This window comes from Solenopsis invicta, chromosome 10, assembly GCF_016802725.1.
Source record: "Solenopsis invicta isolate M01_SB chromosome 10, UNIL_Sinv_3.0, whole genome shotgun sequence".
In the NCBI taxonomy this organism is placed as follows: Eukaryota; Metazoa; Arthropoda; class Insecta; order Hymenoptera; family Formicidae; genus Solenopsis; species Solenopsis invicta.
In genome coordinates this window covers 9426797-9445122 of record NC_052673.1, presented here as the reverse complement: position 1 = coordinate 9445122, position 18326 = coordinate 9426797, and the positions used below count along the sequence as shown (strand labels likewise).

Genomic DNA, 18326 nt, shown 5'->3' with positions numbered 1-18326 from the left:
TCTGATATAGTAACAGTATCATCGATAAGATAAACAGAATAAAGATAAACGTAAAATTACAATGAACAAAGAATTCTTAAACTTGCGCAAAAAAGAGGACGAATAAAACGGTAATACGTAAAATATTGACGTAAAATATTTATATGAGATATCTAGCACAGGAAAGTGTTCGGTCGATGAAAGTAACGCAGCGGATCGTGCTTTCGTTGAAGGATGAACTGATGGAGACAATAGCAGGCGTTCTCCGCGATCATCCGTGGAAAACAATGGTGTCCTGTGGACGCGAAACACAAATGCACTGTATAACCGTGCAAACAACAGCGGATTTCTATTTGCGGCAAGAACATTCATTTATTGATTCGACAGCATATCTCGGGCTGTTATTTCTCTAATCGACAGAAAACCGAAGTATACCGAAGTAATGGCGATTTGAGCTAATGTAAGCTTAAGTTTCGGAGCTCCGGATGCCAAAACACTTTTGGCACGCAAACGCACGAATTAATATTAACCGTCCTTTATTTTATAAAATGCATTTATTTTAAGTGTAGTTCCGAAAAGAGCGAGAGGAAGAGACTCACTTTCCAAAAAGATTCTAATTTTCACATAGATCCAGTTAGATTTAATTAATTAATTCTACAGAGATGGAAGGAAAATGTCTTTCAATAAAGATATTACCAAAAATAGTGCTTAATTTTTATAAGTTATATAATATTATAATTATTATTATTATTATATAGAGTATTTTATAAGTCGCGATTTTAATTTTAATGACTTATATACAGATACTTCAACGAAATCTTAATTTAACGTGACTTTAACTACAATTAGATTATGTCGGTTTAAATTAACAGAAAGACAATGTTTGTAATATGCTGATTTAAGTATTTACCTTATGACTACATTATATTTATTTTTCTACTAAATATGTTTAATATTATATGAGATACTTTGATCAAATTTCAAGATAAATTTTCAAAGATCATTAAAAAGTGAATTTAAAAGTGAACTTTAAAGGATATCTTTTTTAAAGTGTAATATAAAAAAAATATTTGTTTAAATATTTTTTTAATAAACTAAAAATATATTTTTATTTTATTTCTAAAGGAGATTTTATACGACGTTTTTGCACAATAAAAATTCACTTCAGACGATTTTTATCTTTCTAAAATTTTTGCTCAGACATAGAATTTGCGTATACCGCAATATTGCAATGTTTCTATACATATATTGGTTTAGTTATACTTATAAGTATATCTCAAAAAGATATTTGTAAATAAAATATACATTTATGAAGAGCATAAAATTTCTGATGGATTATCAAGCCCTATACCGGCAAACTGCGCCTTGTTTTATGCTTGGCTCAAGGCCGATCGTGATATTGCATTAAGGGAACCGACGTGATGAGACACATCTCTCGCTCTGACATACTTTGTCAGAGGCAAATTCCATCAATTCTGAACGACTGCAACTTTCATGCGTAATGCTGTTCTTTCTCATTATAGCAAAAATCCGGATGATTGAGAAAATAAATACGGAAAAAGATTAAACTCAATTTTAATTTAAAAAAAATGAACATTCTTCAATTTTTCATGATTTCAATTATGGTTCATACTTTATGGAGATAATTTTGCAAGATTTACCATGCCATTAATTTAATCAATTCCTTTGTGCACTTGAAAACTATTCGTAATATATAAAAAATTAGAATAAAATTAATTTCTTATTTAGATAATAAAATTTTAGCGAAATAAAACCATTTTCCATTAACTTATTTCTAAATTAATTTCGGCGTTTTTTTTAGAAGTTAAAACAAATTTAATCTAGAAAATATACATCCCACATCACGATAAAATTACTTAACTTTTCTCATTTCCAATTTAAACAGTAGTAATATTTACAGTAGTAACAGTAGTAATAATACAGTACTCTTGTTGTCATATTTCAATACTTTCGGTGCATCTTCATTCATCTATCTATCTAATTTATCTCCCTTGAAAAATTTTTAAATATTCAAACTATTTTTCTTTCAGTCTTTTTACAATTACTACCTACTTGATAAAACAATAATTTAGACTTTATACAAAGCGTGTTTGTCATCGAATGCTACAGTTTTTCATATCGTACAGTATGCAATTTATGTAAACATGTTTCCTTGTGTTTAGATTATGTAAATTTTATTTCGCTCAATTAATAAATAATTTTATTTTAATCTCATTATAATCTCAAAATTTAGAAATATATGATATATTTAAATAACACATTAAAAAAAAATTACAATTAGCTAACATATTTTTAATAAATTTTGAGGTGTATATATATATATATATATATATATATATATATATATATATATATGGGTTATTGGGAAATATGGATTAACGAATTTGTCATGTGTTTCATTTTGATGTCATCACCATCAGCAATAGACGAGCCTCTTGTCAGAAGCGTAATGATCCTTCAATGTATTTCAATAATTTGCATTTTTTTACAGTTTATTCAGACATACGGAATCTACAGTTTTAATTCCAGTTCCGAAAAGCATATTTAAAGGAAAAATACTCTTTCGTGGCAAGATGTGCTCGGTGATTTGCCTTCCGTGAGGTAGCAATCGAATAAAATCCGATGTTTTTGATTGGATTTGAATCCGGGTCTTCGGTATAGAAAGCAGACGTACAACTTTTTGCGTTAAATCGCTGTGCTAACATCTTTACACAAAGCAAATTAAAAAAAAATTAAATTAAAGTTAGAGAGTGAGAGAGAGAGATCAATTTCCTTTAACGAAAAAAGCACAATTCGAATAAAATTGCTTAAATAATATATTCGTTGGCACGTAATCAAAAATTGACCATACTATCAGCAACGTGGCGATGCAACTTTTTTCCAAAATTAACTAATAATTAAAAATTACTTTTACAAATTTTAAAATATAATATTTAAAAAATCAAAAATAAAGTTGTAAAATCAAAACGCAAAACTAAACATAAAAATAGCTCATAATGCACTTATGGGCAAGTAATTTAGATTTAAATTTATATTTTCTTAAAAATAGATTTAAAATAATTTAAAACATAAAATAAATAAAAAGATATACATTTTGGCAATTTAAATAAATATAATAAATTATTTTTAAATAATTTAAAGATAAAGAATTTATTTAAATGTAAGATAAATAAAAACGATCCTAAATCAATCTATTAACGATGAACTGATACATTTCTTTTCCAAATTTAGAAAGCGTACTAAGGTTTACATAACATGAAAGTAAAATGAAAACAATGCTAATCGAATAGATGACTAATTTCAATAATTGATTATTCGTACAGCTATACGTGTATGTCAGTAATTTGTTTGGAGACGCATAGCAAAAGTTTAAAAATATAACGCGTCAGCAGACGCAACTTTATAGCACGTTGTAATGAAGCTATTTTTAAAGATGAGCGTGTAAAACAGGGATATTTACAACTACGGCGCTGTTAGAAAGGGTTGGTCTTATAAAAAAAAAAAAAAAAGTATAAAAGTACATTGCCGCGTGCGTTTCATTGAGATAACAGTAATATATTATTCCTTTAACTCTCCCACATTTCCATAAAGTTTACTTTCTTTTATCTGATCCTGTTCTTTGCCCATCTACTTCATTTTTGTCGTGTTCTTTTTGTGTATATTTTTATTTTTTATATTGTTATTGCAATCTCATGACTATTCGTATTTTTTAAATAATAATCATGTATTTTGTTAAATTAAAATGAAAAAGTAAGCAAATAAAATAAAGAATTAAAAAATATATATCTAATAATCTCTATTGGAATATCCTTTATGAAATATGATCTATTAACCTATTAATGTCTATTAAAATGTTTATTTTTAAATTGGTAGAGTTCAGAAACTGCACAAGTCAAATTTTTGATTACATTATATTTTTTTACTTACACGTTTGACAATATACCTTAATAACAAAATTCTAATTAACAAAAAAATTTTTATTCTACATAATTTTTACATTCGATTCATCTATACCAATTTATTTATTTTTTAAATATTAAAAACAATGATTTATTATCCTAATATATTTTCAAGTATAAGATTAATAAGAAAGTTTAATCCAACATCTTTTTTCTACACTTCATTAGTGTACTTTGTTATATAGTATTCAAGGTTTTTTTTGTTTCCTGACAGTCGTATATTCTTCATATACGTTTCTCTAAACTATTTTTTGATTCAAGTCAAGATTCCAAGAAGGAATAAATGTAGTATTGACAAAATCGTCAGGCCGTTACACCTTCAAGTTCGCTAACGAGCGTCCAAAGCTCAACTGTACTTACTATATGATGTACTCGAATTTAACACGGTGACCTTGAGTAATCGATATCGAGGAGCTGAGAGTATCTTTGAAAATGGTCGATATTATTAACCAGGTGATTCTTAAGCTTACTTTAGATATGTAATATGTAATTCACGATAAAATTTGGAAAACTGAATACATAATTAATCACTTGCATTTATAATATAAATGTACATTACTCAATTGTAACAAATTAATAACTGCCATAGTAGTTTCCTTTATAGTATATTCTTTATTGGTTTTAACCAAGTTTCAGAGCCAGAAAGTTCGTTAAAGTATTGGCTCTCTTTTCTTGGAAGCACTTAGAGAAAACCGGATTGCAGTAGTCATTTCAGGATTAAACAGTTGCCGTTTTAGCATTGTCACCGAGCATGGATTCTGCGATTGGGTCATCGGAAGAAGAATCGATTGGTAAAGCGGTAAAGGTTAAGAGAAATCGGGATGCATATAAAATACGATCCTTTTTAGACCTCCACCCGTGAAATGAGTTTGATTCGGGTCAGAATAACCCGCTGCCACCGCCACGAGGATAATCGATCCTTCGTGCAATCGAAGAGGTCGTCTCCGCGCTCCGCCTGGCAACCGCGTCAATACGCAATTACTTGATCGACCATCAGCCCCGATTATTTATATATCGGATCGGTCGGTACTGTTGTCCGTCTGTTATCGAGATAAGTCACGAACAAAGAAGATGCGAGAGACAAGGTTGTGTTATCTCTAATCGTAAAAAGACGAGCTTCTTATAAATGCATGGCGTTACAAGAAGATATTCATCTACGTGAAATTAGCTCTTAAATGTTAAAAAAAAATCAAGTTTTTATATTTCATTTTAATTAAGTGTTCTTGATTTACTTACTCCGAAGTACTATCGAATTTTTGTTTGTATACTTGTTTTAAGCTATTTAAAAAAAGTATCATTCAAATTTCGTAAATTTATTGATGAGATCCATGAACTTTGTGTCGGAAAAAACGATGTAATATTGTAAAAATTAATTATACAATTTACTTTTTGATACAATTTTAAATTTAAATAGACAATTATTTTAAAACGTTATGGCAATAAATGAAAAAAAAAAAAAAAAATTAGACGAGAATGTTGGATTTTAATTATTTTGGAGCTTAAATAAAATTAAAATTAAAAAAAATGTAATTCACAACAGAATATTTTTGGTAGATAAATATGTGAAAATTAGATCAAATGCGCGAATAGGGAAAATATGATGAATATCGCACATGATGAGATAGACTAGAATAAAAAGGGTGTGCTAAGTTGGTGCTCGGTCAATCATATGTCTGGTAATCTATTATTTAAAGCATATGTACTGTCAAGCATAACGTATAATTGAACAAATCGAGAAAATATGGGACATAAAGATGACACAGACCGATCACTATAAATAAGTGCAATTTCGATAATTGCGACGTTAAACGGCAATTCATATAATGATAATGAACAATATTAGATGTGCCGATTAATTCGGTGCATTTCTTTACGAAATTCAATTTTATTTATAAGTCAAATAATACAAACTTAATAATCAAAACAGTTAATATTATTTCTCATAACTTTATGGCTACAACTTTTCGATTAACTGCTGAATTCTAATTCGCGAAGAAAACACGACAAAGTTAATTCGATAAATTCATCGATGCATATTTTCATTCCGCGATTTGGTTTTTTAGTGCATATTACATAAATGGTGTCGCAGAGAAAGATAAAAATTCATTAGAATCTAATACGGAAAATGCGCCGAGTAGATAAACTTTTCAAGATTAAAAATTACTTCCTTCGTTGACAATGCGACATAACGTGTTACCATGGAGCAAAATCATCTTCCTCATTTATATTTTTGTCTTTTGGCCTTCAACTTATCGCTTAAAATAATGAGTTGTTGCTTATAACGATCATTTTATGCAGCTTCAGCAGTATTTTTCTTTAACTCAAAAAGAATGTAATGTGCTATCTAATATGCATCTTGTCAGCAGCCATCGAATACAACTGTTTCTCGAGATTCGTTGTATAATTCAGTCACGTGGAATTTTTGTAAACATAGATGACACTTCTTAAAACTGATTTAAGGGAAGAAAATATTTGAATTAAAAAATTGTGGTAATTTTTGAGACGCGTAATTCTAAAGGCACCGAATGTACTTACACATCTGATAAAATATTTAATTATTAGATTTTTTCGGCAATACGAATGTAGATAATGATTATTTTACAAACAGACTATGAATGTTTTGAATGAAAATGTCAAAATTGAATGCTAATAAAGTATTAAGTAAGATTTGTTTAATGGGCGAGAAGCTCGTTGAAATACGCTTATCGTTTTTCTCTTTCTTTTGAGAATAGTTTAATATCGTAGAAGCACATTGACCTAAATCTCGAACACATGAATCGGTAACGTGATAGACCTTCTTTACAACGCAAACTTGGGGGTATATTTGCAGTTCTCCAAAAACGAATCAATCAGTTGCAATAAAAAAAAAATAAAAAAAAAAATATATATATATATAGCGCAAAGTGTACGCAAGAGTATGTTTAATTCCAACGATATTATTTTTTAACAGAAAGTTCTCCAAACTTTAAATTTTCATTTAATACTATCCAAGTATCTGTAAATTTTAGTAATAAATTAATAACGGAAAATAAATCGTTTTTTAACGAGATGATAACATTTTTATTCGTTACACTAAAGCTCATATAAAAACGAGCGACAAATTCAATTGTTAAAAATGATAGAAAATAACTAAAAAATAATGTTTAAACGTATTGTCATTGTTATTGCAGGAATCGCGAATTAGTTGTCGATTATTGTACGATTGCAGTGGACTGCCGAAAAAAGTAAGCAGTGACCTATAATATTGACGGCATTGTCGTCAGTGGTTGGGGAGTGGTGAGCTCACTTCAGAGTCGGTTTTTCGATCATTTTTATTATTATTTTTAGTGTTCTATTGTTTGAAGTTATATGCATAAGACAGCACATAATAATGTGCAATTACATTAAAATGTATAGATACAGTTCGTAAATAAAATTTTTGGAAGTTTTTTGTATAATTGTGTAGAATACTTCGGGAAAGCTTTAGAATTCTTGTGCAGGCATTGGCGTATGATAAGGGGCACGCGGTAGTGTTCATAATTGCATGGCATTGCCTTAATTTTAATATAGGATTGACGGCATTGTAGGCATTGACTAACAATAAGCATTGTCGGCAGTGTACAAAAATGTCGGCAGTGTTCGTTACACTAAAGCTCATATAAAAACGAGCGACAAATTCAATTGTTAAAAATGATAGAAAATAACTAAAAAATAATGTTTAAACGTATTGTCATTGTTATTGCAGGAATCGCGAATTAGTTTTCGATTATTGCTTACTGATTACTGTTACTTCAAAATTTCATATCATACAGGAACACATATTGTGTGCGATCCGATTATATTTTTAATTGCATTGGAAGGTTACGGATGTACGCAGGTCGCGTGCGCCAAAGATAGCGGTGCGATTGCGTTATTTGTGTCACTATTTTTGACAGGAGCTCTCATCTGACAACACGGAAGCTCTAAGTTATCTTAATTTAACATTATCGTTATAGAAACTCGATCTGTGATCTTCGCGAAGTGAAACACGTGTCTGGTAATTTTCCCTTTATATTTATGCCCATCAATCCATCATGCATTCTCGCAATATCATAATAATCGATTATCAAAAAGAGCATCAACATCATGTCTCATTTAAAAATTGACATTATTTTCAAGAAGCATTACTTTGTTCTATAAATTTGTATTAAAAAATATTTTTAATATAACATAAATAGTATAAAGTTTTCCTCATTTAATTTAGATAACGTTAATAAATTTCTATAATTTTATATATACATCCTGAAAGTGGAGCTATTAATCGATCAACATCTGAGATGTCGGGTTTATTTTCGTTAGATGCGACGTAATAAATTATCACTCGCGCTCGAGCCGCGTTTACGAAAGTTAAAGTAGAAGTCTGAATCATTACTGTCGCCTACCTACGCGCCTACTATCACCTACTACTACCGCGACTATTCGAAGTCGAGCAGCAATATCTCACAGATAATCCATCGGAATGGCAAATTACATTACGTCCTTGGGGAGACGTAGGCCACTCAGTAGCGTCTTAAATGTATAACGATGTACTGTTTCTTGCACGAAGTACATGAAAGCATACACGAATAAAACAGTATTAGAAGTTACTCATTTATAAGTTTAATAAAAAAAAAAAAAAAAAAAAAATTCATTCCTGTCCATATATTTCAAGAATAAAGAATGAAACAATTTTTGACCAATAATAATATATAATCACCTTACAAGAAAATAAGACGCTCAAAAATATTTTTACAGAAAATTCAAAGTAACATCGTTTTATATTATATTTATAAAAAATTGAAAAAAATAAAATAAAATCATACTTTTATAAAACTGTGAACAATGTTATAATTATTACTACAATTCTTGATATTTATGAACAAAATAAAATACATACAAAATTTATGTTAAAGTTTTATTCCATTAAACTGCATAATTTAACTCCATATATAGTTCGGTATATCGATTAAAAATTATGCAAGCGTTATGCAAGTTCAAGGCGGTAACGGTTTATCTTGCACAGCCCGGCGCATGTGGATTGCACGGCGCGATACGTGATTTATCCTGTGCCGTTACATAAATTGCCCTACCAATAAACAAGGAGGAATGTTTATTAAACAGGTGATGCCTCCAGGTTACCTACAGCAATTAAATAATTAAGCTGAACTTGTTTTCGTATACATGGAATGATTAAACTTTCAATGCTTTCAATAAATAAGTATGTGATTGTGATTAAATATTAAGTATTAGTAATCAAAATGCTTTCTTATCCAAATAAGAATTATATAAATAATCCTCCCTCCCCTCCCTCGTTTGCACATACGCAGTATTATTCGCCTTCTTTATTTATTTATTCGGTTATTATTATGATGTATTATCTATCAAAGAAAGCACAAATTGATCATTAATCAGTTTGCCTTAATAAATTATAGTGTATTACTAAACCACTTTTTTATTTTAATATTTTATCGCAATTCTATATTTTAAAAATATTCTTTACGTTCAAATTGCCCGCTTGTTCAAGCATGGAGGACATCAGTATAATATAAATAAATGTTATGCATATATAGTTTTCTTTAAAATTTAAAAATTTTTTAAAAGAACACAACCTCGTGTGTGATCGCGTTAGCAAGCATTACAGCCTTTTATTCCATGTAATGGATCACAGCGCATATTGCACGTAATGTAATAGATGATCAATGTGCGTTAGCATATACGTAAATCAAACGCTCGCCAAAAATGTAATGCATATATAATCGGATTTTCATGCGCGTATATAACGCTGTCATGGTCATTGAATTGCATCGACACGAGTATGATCGCGAGGAATGAAAATAATCAGCGCGAAAATACACATACGATTGAATCCACAGTTGCAAGATAATATTATTAAACACGATTTTTCCTATTATTAATATTAATTATACATTATTTAATAAAATTTCTCGTAGTAAAATTGTTTCTGTATTTCTAAATTTCTATGCATTCTTCTGTAAAAATTTTTTATATTATTAAATTTTTAATATTAATATAAATTTTCTTAATTTTTTATACAGTCAGAATGTTATATAATATACAGAATATTCCGTTTGCAATATTAGCACATACAGTTTATATAGATAATACTTAAAAAATTTTTAACTCATTACAATTTCAAAAAAACTGGCCAAATCCATATTAATAATTAATATACGATAAATATGTTAATAAAGAAAATTAATTATCAAGTAATTATCTTTCTGATATACTGCCACTTTATTTTCAAGTGCACGTTCTTTTGCGTTTTTCAAGCATTTTACCAGTCAGTATATAAAAAGCGAAAATAGTCGATTCTAACATCATTGTTGTTTTATTATAATCTTAGTTAATATAATGTTGAAATGTAAAATTCACGGAACGATGAGTCATCAAATCCACATGATTTATCGGAATACATTAATGGATTAACGAAGGACAAATTAATGTGATAATTAGCAGCAAAATATGCCGAATATATAATCACGTATTTAAAATACTGCTGCTGACTTAATACTACTCTTGAAAGTACAAAGTACAATGTACTTAAAAGTTGCCAGTGTTCTTAAGAAAATATTTTGTAAAATATCTGTTCATGCGTTCGCGTTTCCACCGTGTTTCGCCATTTTACTAATTTTAAATTCAATTTAAACTGCTCCATTATTTAATTTTAATATTCATAATATTCATAAATAAAGGAAATGAGAGAAAAACCATCGAATATTAATTATGAAATCCCCCTAACTATAAGTTAGTTAATATAAATTGAAATAAACTGTGTTAATTGTGTAGAGTTGTAATGAACAATAAAATATATCGTTAAATATGCAATTATCATTTTAAGTCGCAATAAATATTCTGTATCGTTTAAAGTACAATGTTATAAAAAAATGCTTACTTAAGAGAAACATCCCTCAACATTATAAAAAAGTATAACAATCTAACTTTTATGTAATTTCGTATGTTTACGTTGCATTTCGTCATTTAATCTGCTTTACCGCAAGGACGTAAAAACCAGATGAATAAGGAACAAGACGATGATATGTGGAAGGGTGCATGATCGACTCTACCCTCATCCTGATAGAATCTCACGACACTCTCGTCGAGAGTGCCAGAAAGCATGCGACGCAAACCGCCAAGATCGACAATCGTGAGTACGGAATCTTGGGGACAACACGAAAAAGGCAATCGTTTCTGTTTTCCCTCCCACCTTCTATGACATCCCCTCACTCCCTCGCTTTCGAGAGCATCCGAGCGCAAGTACATACGCATATGCGCAGTTTTGCATCCCACAGATGAACCGATAAGAGAAAAGGGTGGGGGAGAAGAAAGAAGGGCAGGAGGAAGAAAGAGAAAGAAAATAGAAGACAGAAACAGAGAGAAAAAAATTGAAAGAAATAACGGGAATGAACGAGCGCGCGAGAGAAAGAAAGAGGGACAAAGATCGACAAGCTCTGTTCCTTTCAGCTGCACTTTCTTGCACTCCGTATGCTTCATCAAAAGTAACTGCACTATTTCACACTTTGTACTTTCTTAGATCCTGCGCACAATGGAGGAATATTAGATCTTAGAAAATAAGAATAAAGATTTAGCATCAGTTTCCTTCAATATTTCATAAATATTGAATGCAACGTACAATGGATATTAATAAGATATAACACATCAATGTTAGGAAACACAACATATTATTTATTTACAGTGTTCATTGAGAAAATGATTCTAAAATTCAAATTCCTATTCCTAATATGTAATAATCCTCCATTGTGCGCAGGGCCTTGTACTTTTTATATTTAAAGTAAGAGATGCATTTGTTATAGAATGAAAAAAAGCAACAAGCGCGTCAAATGTAAATTTAAAATGAACAAATCCAAGCAGAGCCAAGGGAACAAATTATGGACCGGTCTCACCATCTCCAATTAGCTTGCTCGATCAATTAAATTTAAGAATAACCCTGGCAGAAAAAATTTTACAAAATTCTACACAAATTTAAGAAACGCTAGAAAAATCTACATGAAAATGCTAGATTTGGAATATTTTTTTAAATTTTGTAAATTTATGTGTTTTTATTGTAACTTCTATATATTTTTTGATAAAACTATGTTAAACTACAACATTCTACATATTTTTAACTAATTTACTCTCTGGTAAAAAAAATTTCTATGAATAATTACAAAGTTCTATTAAAAATAGAAATTTGTACATATTATTAGTTTTCTTCGTAAAAATACTTATTGTTTTTGTAGAAATATTTTTTCTTAGATATATGTATTTAATTACTAAAATTATCAAGTGTTCTAATTCTAGCATATGGAAGTGGAATTTGTACAATTTTTTCAGCCAGGAAACCAGCTTTACAAAATTTAAAATTGATCGTACAACTTTGTCCTTCTTGTTCATTTTCTGCAAATTATTATTTGTGTAAAATATAAGACCCTAAGCACAATAAAGAAATATTAGATAAAAGCAATTAAAATTTTAAAATTAATTTCCTCAATAAACTATAGATTATTTCCTCAATAAAAGTCAATGAAGTAAAAAAGCCAATATGAGCCCAGACAGGATTTTCATATGTAAACAGTACAATTTTATTTCCTAATAATGCTTCATATGTTTTGACCAAGGTTCGGGTCATCCTCAGCAAAAAGAACAAAAGAGTTGTAGTAAAAAAATGCGTTACGTTTAATATTTATTAAGAAAACTATTTCAAAATCTTAATTTCCATTCCTAATATTTAATATTCCTCTATTATGCGCAGGGCCTTATACTTTATATTAATAATTAAATAAATTTTAGTTAAAATAATTAAAAAGTTATGACAGATATGATCACAGTTTTAAATTTTGCAGTTGGCAATTCATAAATTTAATCAGCCAATTTTTTTAGGTTAATCAAACTTGGTGAGACTGATCCCATGTTCATTCTTTTCAGTTGCACTTTATTACATTCAAAGAGTGCTTAATAAGCAAGTGTGCATATTTATATTAAAACGAAGATAAGACACAGCTGAAAGATGAGATTTTATATCGAAAACTGCAATGTAGAGAGAAAGAGAAAGATGAAAATAGAAGGAAAAAGATATCGGAGAACGAACGAGGAAAGAAGGAGGGACGAAGATGGACGATGAGTTCGCTCCTTTCAACTGCACTTTCCTACACCTTCTGCACTTCGTCAATTTAATCACGCTATTCACTATTTCGCACCTTGCACTCTCCTACACTTTTCATATCTAGACCAAAATGAGTGTGTACGCAATTGTCACGGAAGGAGAAAAGGGAAAAAGAAATATGCGCAGAAAGAAATTGAAAATGGACATATCCAGCAGTCGGAGAGGCAGACTGTCTATTCTTTTGCGATTTATCATAGTCGAGAAACGCTCGATAGGTACTTGTATGCATTAAAATTGGATGAGAGTGAAGGCGATACGAGTGAAAGAACAGATGTTACGTGGAGAAACCGTTATCCAGTCGGACAGAAAAAGAGAAAGAGAGAGAAGGAGAGATAGAAACTGTGAAGCAAACGTGAGGTTATGGTACTTACTGCTGATCTTCATGCCGCCGAGGGGCGGGTTCGCGGGCGGCTTGTTACCCTCGGCGAAGGAGGTGGTTCTCGGTCGTCCGCTCATCCTGAAGCTTTCTCGACCGCCTCCACCTCCACCTCCGCACCTACACCGCGACTCGAAGAGGGTTGCGTCTCCGCCGCCTGTCTTCCTCACCCGCTGTCTCTCCTGCTGCGTCTACTAGGTTAGGTTGGCCGGTGCTCCTTCCGGCAGTTTTCCTCCTCCTCCTCCGCCACCGTCTGAAATTAACCCCGATAGTCGCGGTCGACGTCGTTTTCCCCGTCGTCAACACCACCTCGCACATCAATGACAGTCGCACACGCGATTATCACATCGCACGAGAGCGCGCGCTCGCGCGCGCACTTTCTTTCTCTCTCTCTCTCTCTCCCCCCTTTTCTCTCTCTGTCACTTATCTCACAGCGCGTTTCGCGTCTTCCACTCCACGTTACGCCACGGCGCTTGACGATCGACGGACGGGGGTGGAAAAGGCAGCAGGGGAGAAAGGCAGGAATAGGCGAGAGGCAGGGAGGACGGGGGGTAGGAAGGGTGGGAAGAGATGGCGACGAGCGAGAGATAGCGTACCGACGACACTGCCTTTTTACACACACGGTTGATTCTACCTTCCTGCGCTCGCGATACGCGCGCAACGACACCGCCAACGGCGCGACGGCGGGTGACCCCGGTGACTCGAGATCCGCGCCGTGTCTGTCGCGACGAGCACGACACCTTCTCCGCGGAGGAGGAGGAGGAGGAAGAGGAAGAGGAGTCGTCGTGCACCACTCCTTGTCGTCGTCGTCGTCGTGGACGTGAACGTGGACGTGGTCGTCGTCGTCGTCGTGCGCGACACCACCCTCTTTTCCGACACACTGACGCGCACTCTCTCGGCGACGACGGGTTAGCTTCCTCCTCGCGCTGCTGTCACGGCGATGCGGCAGCGGCGCGGTGGCCGCGAGCGGCTCCAAAGCGCCAAGGTACCGTCAGCCAATGAACGACGGCGGGGGCAGGGCGACGACGCTGCTCTGCAGAGCGCCGCTGCTGGCGAGCGATGCGAGGGGTGCGCGTGCTGCCAACGTCGTGGCGGTGGCGGCGGCGGCGGTGGTGGTGGTGGTGGTGGTGGTGGTGGTGGTGGTGGTGGTGGCGGCGGCGGCGGCGGCTGCTGCTGCAGATCGACGTTTTCGGGACGGCTTGTACGGCTCGCCGCGGTTCCTATGTAACGCGGCTGCTTCCTCGCGGTCCCGTGTGCTGCCTCCTCCTTCTCGGCTCTCTTCGTCGCCGTCGGTCGCCGACGTATTACGTAGCGGCGCGCCACCGCGCGGTGCTCCGCGCCAGGCCGACGACGCGCGGCGCGAATCCTTACCTCCACGGCCAACGTCGCGCGCTGATCTCTACCTCCGTCTGTCTCTGCGCTCGCGGCTATCTTGGCTCTTCCTCTCTCTCTCACTCGCGCTCGCCGTCGCGCGCTTCGCTCTCTCCGTCCCTCTCTTGCGCTCTCACTCGCTCTCTCTTTCTCTTTCTGCTCCTGCACTATCCTTTTCCTCTTCACTGTCTTTCTCTTCTATATCTGTCCTTCTCGGTATGGAGCCCCCGTCGCTGGTTACTCCGATTCTCGCGTTACTCCTCACCGTCAACGTCTGACAGACTTCCGTACAGCAGCATCTTGCCGCGATGCGATCAGCGATACTCGGGTAGCGCGAAATTAGCGGGAATGAGAAGAACAGTCGCGGCTACTACTGCGCTCCACGATAGGAGGTCGTCGTCGTCGTCGTCGTTGTCGCCGTCGCTGCTGTCGCTTTTGCGTTCAACGTCCGTGTTCAATCGGCACTGTCTTCCTTTCTTTCTCTATCTCTCTTTCTCTCTCTGTTTTTCACTGTCGCGAGCACCGGACAGGCCGACGCAGGGCAGTTCTCGGTAGCAGCTTCCTCGGTTGGTCGCGACACGACGCGATGGACGCGGGCCGCGATATCGAACGCGGAAAAAAAAGAAGAGGCGCGCGTTTGCGGATCACACGGTGGTAACGTCGAACGATACACGGCGATCAGCGACGACCTCTTTGCCTCGTCGTCGTCGTCGTCGTCGTCGTCGTCGAGCAGCAGCACGGCAACACCACACCGACCATTGGATTTTTCGATGCCTCCTCCTCAGACATTGACCCGTTCGGGCGAGATCGGGCCAGTCGAGCGACGGCGGACGTTGCCGAACGTGACGTCAGTGATACCCCGCCCTACCCCTTGCCAGGAGAGAGCCGCGTGCGGCGTTCTCTATCGGGTGCGCGAGGGCGCTGCACTCGTGGTTTTCAACGCGCTCTCGTTTCGCCGTCATTTGCATCGGCCGCCATCATGGCGCACGATTTGAATCTCGACAAAAAGGCCCGCTCTTCCCAACTCCGATTAACTTAAATTGTCAACTGATTAAATTTGTGAATTTCTAATCAAAAAACCTTAAATTAAGTGTACTTTTTACTTTTTGTATCCATTTTCTGAAAATATAATGTATTTATGTAAAATTAATTTCATTCTTTTAATGAATAATAAAATTTTTTAAATAATTTAAGAATTAAATTAGCGATCATTCTCACAGCAAATACCAAGTTAGGTTAGAGAACTTTAAATTATATGACAGTTACATTGTTGAGTGGGCAATTTCGCAACTATACTTGAACTTGTATCGTTATAAAATTTACACGACACTGGCCTCATCAACTCCGATTAAATCAAAGATCAGCCAATTAAAAAAAAATTTATTATGGATATTATATATTTATGTATTACTGTTTTATTACAGTTACATTTTTGAATCGGAAATTATAATGTACAATCCAATTTTTTATAACCATAGCTGGGAATCATCGCTAATCTAATTTTTTAATTACTTTAAAAATTAGTTCAGTATTAATTGAAAACATTATATTTTACATAAATAAATCATACTTTCAAAGAATGGACAAGGAGAACAATAGAATCAGTTTTAGGTTTTTGCAGTTGGTAATTCAAAAAATTAATCATTCGACTTGAGGTTTTGCTGGATTAATTTAAAATTTCGAAGTCGACAATTCAAAAATTTAATCGATCGATTTTTTCTAAGTTAATTAATCGAAGTTCGTAATCGATCAGTGTTCTGTAAATCTCGACATTAGTTCATGTACAATTGCGAAATTATAAGGCAAAACTAGCTACCCTCCTTTTCCTTTATCATTGAATCATTATTCAAATATTTGAATTATATCTTTTTTTATTATTTTTCTTACATAATCGACTATATTTTAAAACCGTTGTTTTTTTAAATAGATATTTACTGAACTTTAATTGATTTAACACATAGAGTCAACTTTTTCTCAACAACTTTTTTTCTAACACTTAATAAAATTATAAATTTTTTATACCAAAGTTTAAATTATAGTTCAATTATTCATAAAAAAATTTTAAAGTTTGTTGAAAAGAAAATTTCATCTTTCAATCATTTTGAAATGCATTGCCCGTAATAAAATTATTAAAATATTTTTTAGGATCCTTTCTTTGACCCAATTAATCGCTATAACTTATTTAATTCTTGCTGATGGATTTATTTAAATTTTGAATGTTTTGATTTTACAATGTAAAGTGCGAACATTTATTATAAAGTTTTTTAATTCCTCAATAAATATTGTAGTACAGCATAAATAGATAACAGTCGGGAGCATAACGCCACCCACCATGTGATCTGAAAAAGAGGATTTCTAACTAATCTTTTCTATTTTCCAACAAAGAGAGAAGTAGTTAAGCCGTACCATTAACAGTACTGATAAAAGGATATCTTTCTAAAATATTACAAAGAAATTTGGCTGATGAACGTAAGCGTATTAGATGACAATAATGCCTCCTATTGTATTCCGAAAGAGATAGAAAACGTCAGTTTATTTTCTTCTTTTTCGTTGGCGAAAAGTATTTACTTTCTTTGTCTGTTAAAGCACAGAAAGAAAGGCTTTCATGAAAGAGGAGATGACATTATATTTACCGATACTCTTCTCGCAACTATTACGTTTGTTCCCTTTAGTAACGTTACTCCTTACACTTACAATGAAATAGATATATTTAGGCGTTAGAATGAACAAAGGAGAAAAGACGGTTGGAGAAAAATACATGTAACAGTATGATTAAAAAGAACAGATCTTATAACTTATCAATACCGTGATATATACATAAGAAATTTTGATATGATTATAAAAATTAAAACTGACATACGTTGTTTCAGTTTTTTACATGTTCTTTGCATATCACGTGATCTTAAATATTTAAAATATTTGAAATGCTGCTTATTATTTATTTTAACATTGCTACATTAATAAATGCTAAAATTAATTTTTGACTTCTAAAAATTTCTCAAAATTTCTGCGTTAAATAATTATTATAACCGAAGTTCGTTATTCTGAGAAAAACTGGGCATTTTAATAAATTTAAAAATTATTTTTGTGCGTCAATAAAGTTCATAGATTAAATTTATTGATTGAGTTCTTTCTACTAAACTAAATTATTTTTATTGTATTCAAAAGTGTTTCAAATTTTGTTATTTTAAATAATTAATTTAATTGTTTACATACTTTGAAGATTGCAATATAATAATTTCTTTTTGAATTTCCAACAAATCAATCAATCAATTTTGAATTGCTGGCACTTATGAAACTGTATTGTATTTTGCGATTGTTACGTTAAGCCGTGTTTTTCATAAAGCAGAGACTGTTTTAAACATCGCATACACTACATATGTATTGATACCGTTTTTTTGGCAACAGCAATTTATTCTTTTGTACACACGTAATTGATTGG

General features: G+C 33.4%; 1 protein-coding gene across 3 annotated transcripts in view; it reads right to left on the bottom strand.

Annotated features, from left to right (window-relative positions):
• The window catches only part of LOC105193199 (glycogen synthase kinase-3 beta), a 54439-nt gene extending 38753 nt beyond the window's left edge, over positions 1-15686 (bottom strand). The window contains exon 1 of one of the 3 annotated variants that reach the window (XM_039454448.1): positions 13509-15686. In XM_039454448.1, coding sequence (XP_039310382.1) covers positions 13509-13593 — 85 coding nt within the window. In that variant the 5' untranslated portion in view covers positions 13594-15686. The remainder of the gene's footprint in view (positions 1-13508) is intronic. The other 2 variants (XM_039454449.1, XM_039454450.1) reach the window with 2 other exon arrangements.
• Between the last annotated feature and the right edge of the window lie 2640 nt (positions 15687-18326).